The sequence below is a fragment of the Silene latifolia genome, chromosome 11 (genome assembly GCF_048544455.1).
Source record: "Silene latifolia isolate original U9 population chromosome 11, ASM4854445v1, whole genome shotgun sequence".
Classification (NCBI taxonomy): Eukaryota; Viridiplantae; Streptophyta; class Magnoliopsida; order Caryophyllales; family Caryophyllaceae; genus Silene; species Silene latifolia.
The window spans coordinates 206,319,769-206,331,742 of record NC_133536.1 but is presented as its reverse complement, the minus strand read 5'-3'; the positions used below and the strand labels follow the sequence as shown (position 1 = coordinate 206,331,742).

The following is an 11,974-nucleotide window of genomic DNA, read 5'->3' as shown; positions in this document are numbered from 1 at the left end:
TGGTGGTCTTGTGCGAAGACTGTCTGATTTGGTGCTCGATCGGTGACGGAACGATTTTGGAATTGAGCAGTGGTGCGAAAGTTTGACCACGATGGTGGTGAATTTGGTAAGTGATGATGGTGGAATGTTGGTTAATGGTGGGATTTGAATTTTGGTTAATAAAGATGATGATGAAATGGCCATGGTGATGAATTAAAGAATATGGTGGTTGGTGATGAATCCAACGAAAATCACAAGAGCAGGTTCTTTCTACGATTGGGCATCATTGGGCATCTTTAGGTTATTCAATCCACTTTCATCCGTCTTTATTTACTTGACTCGGTTTTAATCCGTCTTATTTCCGTCTCATTTTACTCGTCCTTCGCCTCATCATTCCTCCTTGCCTACACATTATTACAATAAAGTAATAGTAATACTAATATTAAACAAAAATCCGACTAATTATTAATCCTAGCTAAGACGACTAATTATTATAAATTAGTAATTAAATGATCTATTTAATCATTTAAGCATGCAAAATCGAGTCGGAGTAAGGTATATATGAGGGGTAAAACGCGACTAAAATTCTACTTATCAACGATTTCAATTAGGGTTCATCATCAATTGAATGATCGATTTTTCTGTTTAATTGAATTATGGCTAAATTAGGGCTACATTTGAAAAACTTAAATTAGGAGAAAAATGTTGAGCGAATTAGATTAATTGTATAAGGGATAATCAATTTTATTAATAGAATTAAATTAGGGGGGAAATGTTTGACGAAATTCATTATTATGATCCCTAATTCAATTTTTGGATGAACCCTAATTTAGTCGAACTTATTTAAAATTCGGGTTTCGTTAATTTGATGCAAAACTTTGATTGATGCAAAAGTTAGTCAGATGTAATTGGATATGATAATTAAATTTTGCCGAAATTGATTTAATTGAATAATAAATAATTCTATTTTTAAGTAATTGACTAAATTTAAATGGAAACAAAATAAATCAAATAAGGAAATAAAACTAACCATAAATTAATTGACTATATATGCAAAATGACTAATCTAACCCTAAATTAATCTAACCTAACTAACTATGGTTTGTCACGTGTCACGTAGCTATTGGTTTGTGTACAAAAATTCTGTACACAATGTGTATGTGTAGCCTTTTCGTATCAATTACTCCACACATCACAAGATTAATCACTCACGGAATTAATAACAAACCGTCTTATACGAAAATTTGTGATTAATACTGTAAAACCCTACCATAATGATATTGATATTCCAAGATTTATCAAGTTTATTACAAGGGACACAATTACACAACATACTCCCTCCATTCAACTCCACTTTACATATTTGCTTTATCACGTTTGCCAACGCGACTTTTACGCGGTAAATATCTTTAGCTACGTATTTCCAAAAATTATAAAAGTTATATATTTTTAATGTCCTCTTAAAGACGAATCAAATAAGATCTCACATGAATATATATTAACTTATATATCGAGAGAAAATTGAAGTTGAATGTCCGCTTGTGAATAGTGTGCAAAATGGAAACTTGCAAAGTGGAGTTGAATGGAGGGAGTAATATTTTATGTTGGTAGGTAGCATTTGCATACACCAGCTTGCAAGATTAGAGGAGAAAGTACAGTACCATTTGCAACACTGTGTGAGTGTGTGACTACGTTACCTTCAAGTTGAGAAAAGATATGGTATACAATTCTTAACATGTGCTGCTGACCAACTAGTGCTTAGGATTTTGCCTACCCATGTTTAATATTTTGACTTTGACCTGCCCCACTTGTCCAAATGAGTAATCAACGGTCTTGATTTTATGGTACTTTTATTAAATAACGGCTTAATTAACGACCGACTAATTTGACGGTCCATTTTCAAACTACCCTGGCTGGCTAATTACATGCTCTATAGTCTCTCTCTCGCTACCTTGTAGACTTGATCAATATAGGTGAAAATAGTCGGTTAGTTTTGGTGTGTCATTCAGTTATCACAAAATCTCATTGAAGACGGCAATATCCGTCACAAGCTTGTGACGGATACCGTTTCCTCTCACAAAATACCCATTGAGAGGTGAGTGGGAAGCATTTGGGGTCTTTTGCCTTGTCCTCTCTCCTTTTTTTGTGAGAGGTTTTTGAACATGACGACGGATTAGCGTCACAAGCATGACGCTTTGTTCAGTTATATGTGTCAAAAAAAATAATATTTCAACCAAAAATTTAAACTGATATGGTTAAAGTTTGAAGATCGATTTTATATTCTAGCATGCCCCGCACGGCCTTACACGAATGTCTGTTGGACTTGAAGTGTAGATGCAATTGCAGGCCTTCCCATACCTGGTGTTTAATATTCCACATGGCTGGAGTATAATACTGTAACGACAAATTTTGTATTGCGATAACTGAAATACAAAACAAGGAAACAAAATAAATTTTTTTATTAATATCAGAAAAGTTCGTGTACAATCTCTAATAATCCTCTGATTCTAACTAAACAAACAGGGTACGCGTGCACGATCCACGTAGGGGGTGCGCGTGCGTTTTGCAGGGGGTGCGCGTGTAGAGGGTGTATGCACTCTACGCGCGACGTTGACTTGTATTCTTGAGAGGGTCGGACGACTTGAGTCTCTGTTGAATGTTTGAATGTTTGAATATTCGAGTTTGAATGTTTGCATATTCGAGTTTGAATGTTTGAGTTTTCTTGCGCAGGCGGCACGAATTTGTTGTGCTTGTTGACTGCTTACGTTGAATTTCACGAGATTTTCAGAGAGAATTCCAGGGCTTTTCTTTTCTTCGAGTTTTTCTATATCTTCGAATGAAATGAACTTTGCCTCTATTTATAGAGAATAGTTGGGCTTTTCCTCGGGCTTGGTCGCATGCCCATTTCTCGGCCCGTTTGCAATTTTAGTCCAATTTGACTTCTGTTTGGACCCGAATAATTCAGAATGACCCAAATTTGATTTAAAAGGGACAAAAATAATTAAATTGAGTAATTTATTTATTATTAACTCAAATTATTTAATTTCTGTATTTTCGACATTTAAATAAAATTTTAATGCCTACAAATTGCCCCCTCGAGACCTTGTCATGCCCACTTTTGAAGTGTTTCAGCGTGGCGGGGTCTCGACACATTCTTTTGGTTTGACTTGGAAGTCGACGACCGTCCATCATGTTGCATCAATAGCATTTTTTTTTTCCGGCCATCCTGTCATTATCTGACTTGGCGGATGGTTGGCGACTCCTCTCGATATTTATATCACCCTGGTCATTTTGTAACCTTAACGGACAAATATTTTTATGTCACCCTGGCCATTTTGTAACCTTGACGGATAACATTTTTATGTCACCCTGGCCATTTTATAACCTTGACGGATAACATTTGAATTTTACATCACTTTTGGTAAATTTGTAACTTTGGACGATCAACATTCTTGGGTAGAAAATTTTCACTTGGCACCTCTAAAACCAACCTATCAAATTGCTTTTAGCTTTCTTCTTTTCTAAGGTTATTGTGAAACTTGATAAAAACACAATTTGTTTTTACCGACATTAGCAACACTAGTAAATTCTGGAAGGCAAATTTTACTGGCTCTTGGAAAGGTGAGGCGGCATAGACACAAGAATTCTATTTTTTAATCATAAAATTTCCCTATATATATGTCAAGCCATGCATCCTTCAATCCATACTTCCATATTCCTCCTGTTGAAGCTAATAAAAAATAGCAACAAGTACTCTTCATACACATTCTCTTCGTAGTTCGTACACATATATTATATTATGTTTATCATTCTCTTGTAATCATACATTTAGGATTCTTTGGCTCTTCATATTTTTTTTTTGTTTGATCTCTTCCATTGTTTTAATTTTTTGTTGCTTCGTTACTTCCTTTCGAGATGCTCTGTTCTTGTATCACAAATACTACTATGTAATAGCTTTGTTATTTTGTAGTGTCAAATTTCCATGATGTTTTATAGTGTATGGACTGTAAACCTTCTTCCGTTTCCGTTATTGATTTGAACTTATCACTTTTTCTTTTGGTAGCTGATCGGATTCCGTGAGCTGATGAGCTCAATGTGGACAGGTTGTTTATCGCATTCTCGGTTCCTCAGTCCGATCCTGACGTCGGCATGACTCATGAACTTGAATGACTTTCTCTATTTTTCTCTACCTTTGCTGCTGTTTCTTTACCCTAATCACTCATGAAATTGAACGACTTCTTATCACCATCAGCATCTTTTTAATATATTTATGTATAGGTAGCCTACTAATCAGCATGAATGTTGTAGAAATATGTTGGTCGTCTTTGTTTGCTTGACTTAGATTTTATGTATGACAAAGGCTATAATCTTAAAGCACATCGTTTTTTTTTTTTTTTTTTTTTTTTTTGTAGAGGCATCTTGTAGAAGTATAAGCATGCGAGCATGCCTAATAGACTTATACGGGTTTACTGTGCTTGATAGGTGTAAGGTCGAATCGGATGTGGCGAACTGTTTCGACTTTCTTTGGAGCCGTCTTGTTCCTCGAAAGCAGGACGACGCTGACGGTTGAGCGAGTAAAGTAATTCCTAGTTTCTTTATTGTGCATAGCAGCTGCCCATATCATCGACGTCGACGTCGAAGAACAGAGGTAGTTTCGTTCTTACTCAATTTCCCTCCAGCATATTAGCTCATAGTGTATAGTATACAATTACGATTTTTCTTTTCTTTCTCTGAGGGATGCATACTTCGTTCGAACTTTAGTTGAAGCTAACTGCCAGTATACATTTTTTTTTTGTCTTACGCGCATGCCTCCTTTTGATAATATTATGAATAACTACGACGAGAAGCATTTGTCTTCACTTAAATGAGAAGGGCCGTCTTCGTACTAAGCTTAGGCCTGCTTATTTAAACTCGATTTTTTTTTTACTTTTATACTTCCAAATGATGAGATGGATTATGGTGCTGAACAAAGATACTTTTTATTTACAATCTTAGGTAAGTTTATGGTCCATATGGTGGAATTGTGCAATTTGGGTTTACCTTTCACCCTCTCTATCAATTTGTACATTGACGTTTTTTTTTTTATTATTATTTTTTTTTTTTTTTACCCTATGTAGTAACCATATGAGATGCTTCGTGGACATGTATATTTTGCCTCATTTGCTTCTTGTATGCTTATTATTCACTTTTGACGGACAACTTTTTTTTGAAACAGGTATTCAGCTCGACATGGCGCACTTTGTTGAACGTCTCAAGGGTGATCGAAGGTACTTGTGTATCAATAATGGTGATCACGGTGAAGAGTCCGAGACCAGCCTCCATGTCTACAAATCATTGTTGCGTGTTCAGTATGAACTGGTTAATACCATTACTCCGGCGGATTTTCAAGAAAACATGTCAATTCCTGCTAGGCCGAGCGCTTATGGAACTCGTGGTCATACGCTTATCAGTACTTTACCTACACAACCTATGCAAGATGAAATATTTCCACTTTTGGGGCGTAGGATCATTTCCGGAGATACCAGATGGGGTTGTCGCGTTATTCAAATTCCCGGAGAATCAACTTACATCGCAGGATACTGGGAATGGACCGAAGATGTTCTTGCTAGATACGGAGCCGTCCTAAAAAATTGTTCAATTTATGATGCGGTGTATGCTTCATTATATTCTTATGTCCGAGAACCTTGTATTTTCCGTGCATTCCTAGAAGCTTGGTGTTCCAGTACCAACACACTTCATACTACGTTCGGAGAATTTTCTGTTTCACTATGGGATCTCCATCGTCTCAGCGGTTTGCCTATCCTTGGATCAATTTATGATGAAGCAGTTCCTAGTTTTGACAACTTACATGCTCTTGATGCTCAAGGTGTTCGGGTAATCCCCCGAGCATGTCATTTCCTACTGGTTGTTTATCATCGTCTTAAAATGCAGTCAGGTGGAAAAGGTGTCACTTCACAGCAATGGATTGAGTTTTGGTGCAAGAGGTCTCATGTATATAAAATGCCCTTGAAGCGACGGCGAGAGAGCAAGAATCCTCCTAAATTCACGGGAAACCCTTCTGGAAAAATTGACCCAAAACCGCTTGTCTGGACAGCTGAAGAGGCAAAAATATTTGTGTCGTTGGGAATAGTTCATGAAAGTCGGAAGCAAACAACATATCTGGCAGCCTTCTTATCATGCTGGTTATGTAACTTTGTACTCCCGGAATCTGAAGATCGACTTATTAGACCAGAAACTTTTGAGGTTGCAAGCTTGATGGCTCGTGGAGAAGTATTTAGTCTTGCACCACCGGTGTTAGCTAGCATTTATCGAGGGCTCAACATGATTTCTACATCTCCCAAGCCTGGTTATTCGGGTTCCGTCTTCCCTGCCCATTATTTGTATAGCTGGCTTGCTCACTATTTCAGGACGCATCACGAAGTTGAACCATGCCCCATGGGTCCAAGAATGGTGCTTTATTCTGGTGCGCAGCACGCAAAATTTTTTAGAGATGACGAAGCTCGTAGACTCATTCACGAGGGACGGTCCATCAACCTTGGTTGTATTACTAAATTCTTTGACAAGGGTGTATGTTTGCACGATGATGGAGCCTTAGATAAAGTAAACTTCAGCTATTTCATTTGTTTACGTACTGCATACTTTCCATTACGCTCCGGTGCATTATTTGTGCTCCAGCCATACACCCCGTATCGGTTTTCCAAACAATTTGGTTTCTGTCAAGGGCTTCCCAGCACTCTTACTTCAAATGCTAAACATGTATCTTGCAAAGAAGCTCTCAAAAAATGGCGAATGATTTTATTTGAAGGTAGTCGATCTCGGGTGCATTTGTTTCCTCCTCCAAGGTCAAAGTGGCGCGATTTTAAATCGGTAGCTTTTGAAAAGTGGTGGAGCAAGGTAGATGTAAAGGACTTGTTAGCAAAAGCTCATGTGCTGAATTCGGCAATAGAACCTGATCCGACTAAGAAGTTATCTAAAAGTCATGGGAAAAAGAGTGCAACACGTACGTCGCCGAATCATTCCATAACTGAAGGCTCTGGTGAGACACCATCCTTAATTCAATCTCCGAGAAACCAAAGCGGGCGTTCACAATCAAACCAAATTATTGCGGGAGGAGTGGATAGTGATGATGGGGAGTCGGACACCAACTTCAAACATAGGCGTCGAGGAGACGTTGATAAAGCCAGAGGAGAAGTTGATAAAGGCAAAGCAGCTGCTACTATCGATGTGCGAAACCTCAGTCGAGTTGACGTGGACTTCTTTGCAAACATACCAGAATTCTCTGATAATCCCTCAAAATTGATTCTAGTAGTACACCTTTAATTCTTGTTATCAACTTATTTTATTTTATTTATTTTATTATTATTATTTTATTTTATTTTTATTTTTTAAATTTCTTTTTGCAGGACGGAGAATTTAACCTCGAGAAAGAAGTGCCAAATTTGATAGGTGAACCTCTTCTTGATGTTGTTGACCGACAAAATCCACGCAAAGGCAAGGAGTTAAAAAAATTCAAACATCATGTTGACGAAGGTAAAATAGAATCATCTCATCCGAAGAACAAAACAATGGCCCAGTCAACCTCTACCAGTCAACCGTCTGTTCAAGGTCCTCACTCCTTAAAAGCAGTTGCGAGACAAGATCTTGAACTCCACAAGAGGGCGCTTGGTACATTAGTCAAGGTGCATCCAAACTTGAACATTCCCGCGCCATCTGTGATTACAATTATGCCAGAAACACCAGTAAAAGGGATTTTACATACAGGCTTGAAGTTGGCTGCTAGTAGTTTGTTGAAGACCGTAAAAGAGGCAGCTTTTGCAGATGTCGAGAAAATTGGGAAAGAAGCCACCTTGGTTTACAAATGTATAACACACTTTAAAGGAGATCCAACTCGTCTTCAAGACAAGATAGAGTCGTATGTCGCCACCGTCAAGGCTTTCCGCTTTCTAGAAGAAGCTACCAGGGACCGTCTTCATCATGAGGATTTGGGCAAAGAAATTACTGAAGAGCGCGAAGGGCTCGAAAAAGATAGTCATGTTCTTGCAGATGCCGAGGCGGCTTGTCTCACTATAGCGGAAAAGATGTCCGATGTAGGCAAGGAGATAGCTCAACTGGAATATACGTTAGAAAAAGCTCATCAAGCATATCGTCAGTTAGCTAGTGACATGGAAAATCTTGAAAGATCCCGCAAGGCTGCTCAAGACCAAATTGAAACAAGAGGGTCGAAGATCGCTAAATTGGAGGCCACCCCGCAATTGAGTGCAGAAGATGTAGCCGTTCTTGAGGAGAAGAGACGTTTAGTCCTGGAATTGCAATCATCGTTGGACCCAGATGCTTGGATGGATTTGGTACTCTAGGATAAATTTTATCATAGGTCACCATCCTTTTTTTTTTTTGTATACGTACCCATTTTTATTTTGACATGATAACGAGGTACGTTATAACTTAGTAAGTAAGAGTTGTAGTCTTCGGTATACACACATACTCTTTTTTTTGTATTCGTACTGTTTTGTTGTACGTGGTAATTTTGTGTTTAGCTGATATGTTGCGCACTTCTCTCTTTTGGATATAATATAAATGTATGTTACATTATAAATTTGCATTCGGCTGTTAGACTATATCTATGTATAAGATATAACGTAACAGACACGTGATTTTTAGATTTAGCCGTTCACAGTTTAAACTCATGCGGGCCAGGAGTGGTAAAACGTTTTTTTTTTTTTTTTTTTTTTTTTTTTTTTTTTTGTGTTTTGTGTGTGTGTGTGATAGTGTGATACATATTTTTTTTTTGTGTGAATACATATTTTTTTTTGTGGCTGCACTCAGGCTACATGTTCACCCAAGTTGCCTACGTACTTGCAAAGTAGAAACAGTACTTCACAAGATCAAGCCGACGTAGTTCATAGAGGTTTGCGCTTTTGACTCTTGCTTAGGAGCATGGCTTGCGCTTTACGCTCTTGCTTAGGAGCATGAGGTTGTTTTAAGAGTAGTAACGTTTGAGAAATTTCCCATTTATTGGGCCTATGAGCATACCGTCTTCATCCGCAATCTTGTATGCGCCATTCGTGTAAACTTCTTGTACCACATACGGGCCATCCCACTTAGAGGTGAATTTACCAACCGGCTTGTGAGAGGTGATAATTGGTCTTCGTATTGCAAGGACTAGGTCTCCTACTTGAAAAGAACGAGGACGTACTTTTTTGTTGAATGCTCGCGACATCCTTGCTTGATAACATTGGAGCTTCTGTTGGGCCTCTAGTCTTTTTTCATCGAGTGCCTCCAACTCTGCTAAACGTAACTTGTCATTTTCATCTTCTGTAAGTTCTTCTTGAATAGCAATGCGTAAGGATGGGATCTGTATTTCTAACGGCAACACGGCTTCTACTCCATACACCAACGCATACGGGGTTGCTTGAGTAGGAGTTTTGTATGTGGTACGATAGGCCCACAATGCCTCGCCAATTCTTTCATGCCAATCTCGCTTTGATTTTGCTACTACTTTTCTCAACAAGTTGCAAAGTGTCTTGTTAAAGCCTTCAGCCAAGCCATTTGCAGGAGCGTTGTACATCGATGACTTGTACTGTCTGAATTTGAACTTATCTCCTAAACTTGTCATCGATGGTTATCGAACTGTTTCCCATTATCGGTTATGATACGTTGTGGTACACCATATCTATATATTATTTGAGTTTGGATGAAATTCACAACATTTTCCTTCTTGACTTCCCGTAATGTGATGGCTTCGCCCATTTTGAGAAATAGTCGATGCAATGAGAATATACTCATGTCCATTCGAGGCTTTCGGAGTGAGAGGTCCCACAATGTCAAGTCCCCAAGCTTCAAAGGGCCATGAAGATACAGTCGGGTGTAATAGCTCTGGTGGCTGATGTATGAAGTTTGCGTAGAACTGACAAGGTTGACACTTTTTTGCGAAGTCCATGCAGTCTTGAACCATGGTTGGCCAGTAATACCCCATTCTCTTTACACGATCATAAAGTTTAGGTCCAGATTGGTGAGCGCCACAAATGCCAGAGTGAGCTTCGTGCATTGCTTCAGTGGCTTCATCTTTATTTAGACACCTCAACCAGTGTCCCAAGAAAGAACGTCTGTAGAGCGTCCCTTTGTAATGAATAAATTTTGGAGCACGTCGGCGTACCTCTACCTTGTGCCTGGGATCATCAGGTAATTTTTGGTGGTCCAAGAAATCGATGATAGGCTGGCGCCAGTCATCTTCATCAGCCGTGTAGACGCAAATCATGTTTGTTGTATCTATATCTTCTACTGTTTCAAGCAAAGATATTGCCCAAATGATTGCAGAGACCGGCACTTGCATAGATTCTTCTGCCCCCAGTGCCAAAGTGGCTGCAAGGTTAGCAAGCGCGTCAGCCAACTTGTTGGCACTCCTTGGTACATGACCAATATTGATAGAGTCAAGTTGATTAAGCAGCTGTATGCAACGCCTGTTGATGGTAGGGAATCAAGTCTTCCTTTCTTACCTCATACTCATCGAGGACTTGGTTGATCACCAATTGTGAGTCTCCGTAAATATCCATGTCCCTTACGCCTATTTCAATTGCCATTTGAAGACCTAATATCAAAGCTTGGTATTCTGCCACGTTATTTGAGCAAAATTGTGTGAGTGTAAATGAGTATGGCATTACATGGTTTTGAGGAGATATGAAAACAACTCCTGCTCCAGCTCCGTCTTGCCTTGCAGCGCCGTCAAAGTACATTTGCCATGGAGGTAAAATGTCCACGTAAAATATTTCTTCTCCTGGTAGTTCATCTGAAATTTCCCACTCTGCCGGGACTGGATGATCAGCGAAGAAATCTGCAATAACCTGACCTTTTACTGCTTTTTGAGACACAAACACTAAATCATACTGTTTAAGTAACACTGCCCATTTTGCAAGTCTTCCATTAAAACGGGTCTTGAGAGTATGTACTTGATTGGATCAGCTTTTGAGACCACGTGTATGGTATGCGCCTGCATGTAGTGCCTCAACTTCTGGATGGCGAACACCAAAGCAAGACATATCTTCTCTATGGGTGAGTAATTTAATTCAGCTCCAACCAAGGTACGACTCAAGTAGTAGAGTGCTCTCTCCTTGCGGTCTTCAATTTCTTGTGCACACATTGCCCCCAGCGATCGTTCTTGTGCGGCGATGTATAGAATGAGCGGTTTTCCTGGAATCGGTGCCCCCAACACTGGTGCACTGGCCAAGTACTTCTTGATGCTATCAAAAGCATTTTTGCATTTTTCATCCCATTGGAATGGAGCATCCTTTTTCATGAGATGGCTGAATGGCTGACAACGTCCTGCTAGGTTAGAGATGAATCTTTGAATGTATGCCAAACGTCCCTGCAATCCGCGCAGCTCCTTCAACGTCTTTGGTTCTGGCATTTCGTTGATAGCTTTGATTTTTGTCTGGTCGATTTCAATGCCTCTATGCCTTACCACGAACCCCAAGAACTTCCCGGATGTGACGCCGAATGCACACTTGAGTGGGTTCATCTTGAGTTGACATTTTCTAAGTCTCTCAAAGACGGTCTGAAGGTCTTTAACATGGTCTTTTCTTTTCTTTGATTTGACAACCACGTCGTCAACATAACACTCTATCGTTTTATGCAACATGTCATCAAAGATCTTTTGCATTGCTCGGCGATATGTGGCCCCAAAGATTTTTAGTCCAAACGGCATGACCGTGTAAAGAAGATTCCTTTTGGGGTTCGAAAACCTGTTGCTTCTTGATCTTCAGGGGCCATATGTATTTGATTGTAACCAGCAGTACAATCCATGAATGAGAGTGCTTCGTGACCAGTGGTTGCGTCAATCATCAACTCTGTAACTGGCAAAGGGAAGTCGTCCTTTGGACATGCATCATTAAGATCTCTGAAGTCGACGCATACACGTAGTTGCCCATTTTTCTTTCTGACTGGAACAATGTTGGCTATCCAGGTAGGATATCTGACTTCACGGATAAATCCAGCCTCAATG

General features: G+C 39.3%; 2 protein-coding genes across 2 annotated transcripts; one reads left to right on the top strand and one right to left on the bottom strand.

The window, feature by feature from the left end:
• The first annotated feature begins 4,460 nt into the window (after positions 1-4,460).
• Positions 4,461-8,572, top strand: LOC141612456 (uncharacterized). The gene is made up of 3 exons (XM_074431235.1): positions 4,461-4,627; positions 5,195-7,284; positions 7,383-8,572. The coding sequence occupies exons 2-3, from the start codon at positions 5,209-5,211 to the stop codon at positions 8,331-8,333; spliced, it is 3,027 nt and encodes a 1,008-aa protein (XP_074287336.1). The 5' UTR covers positions 4,461-4,627; positions 5,195-5,208; the 3' UTR covers positions 8,334-8,572.
• Positions 8,573-8,956: 384 nt separating this feature from the next.
• Positions 8,957-9,592, bottom strand: LOC141614756 (uncharacterized). Its single transcript, XM_074433501.1, has one exon. It carries the CDS (start codon positions 9,590-9,592, stop codon positions 8,957-8,959), a length of 636 nt encoding a protein of 211 aa, XP_074289602.1.
• Between the last annotated feature and the right edge of the window lie 2,382 nt (positions 9,593-11,974).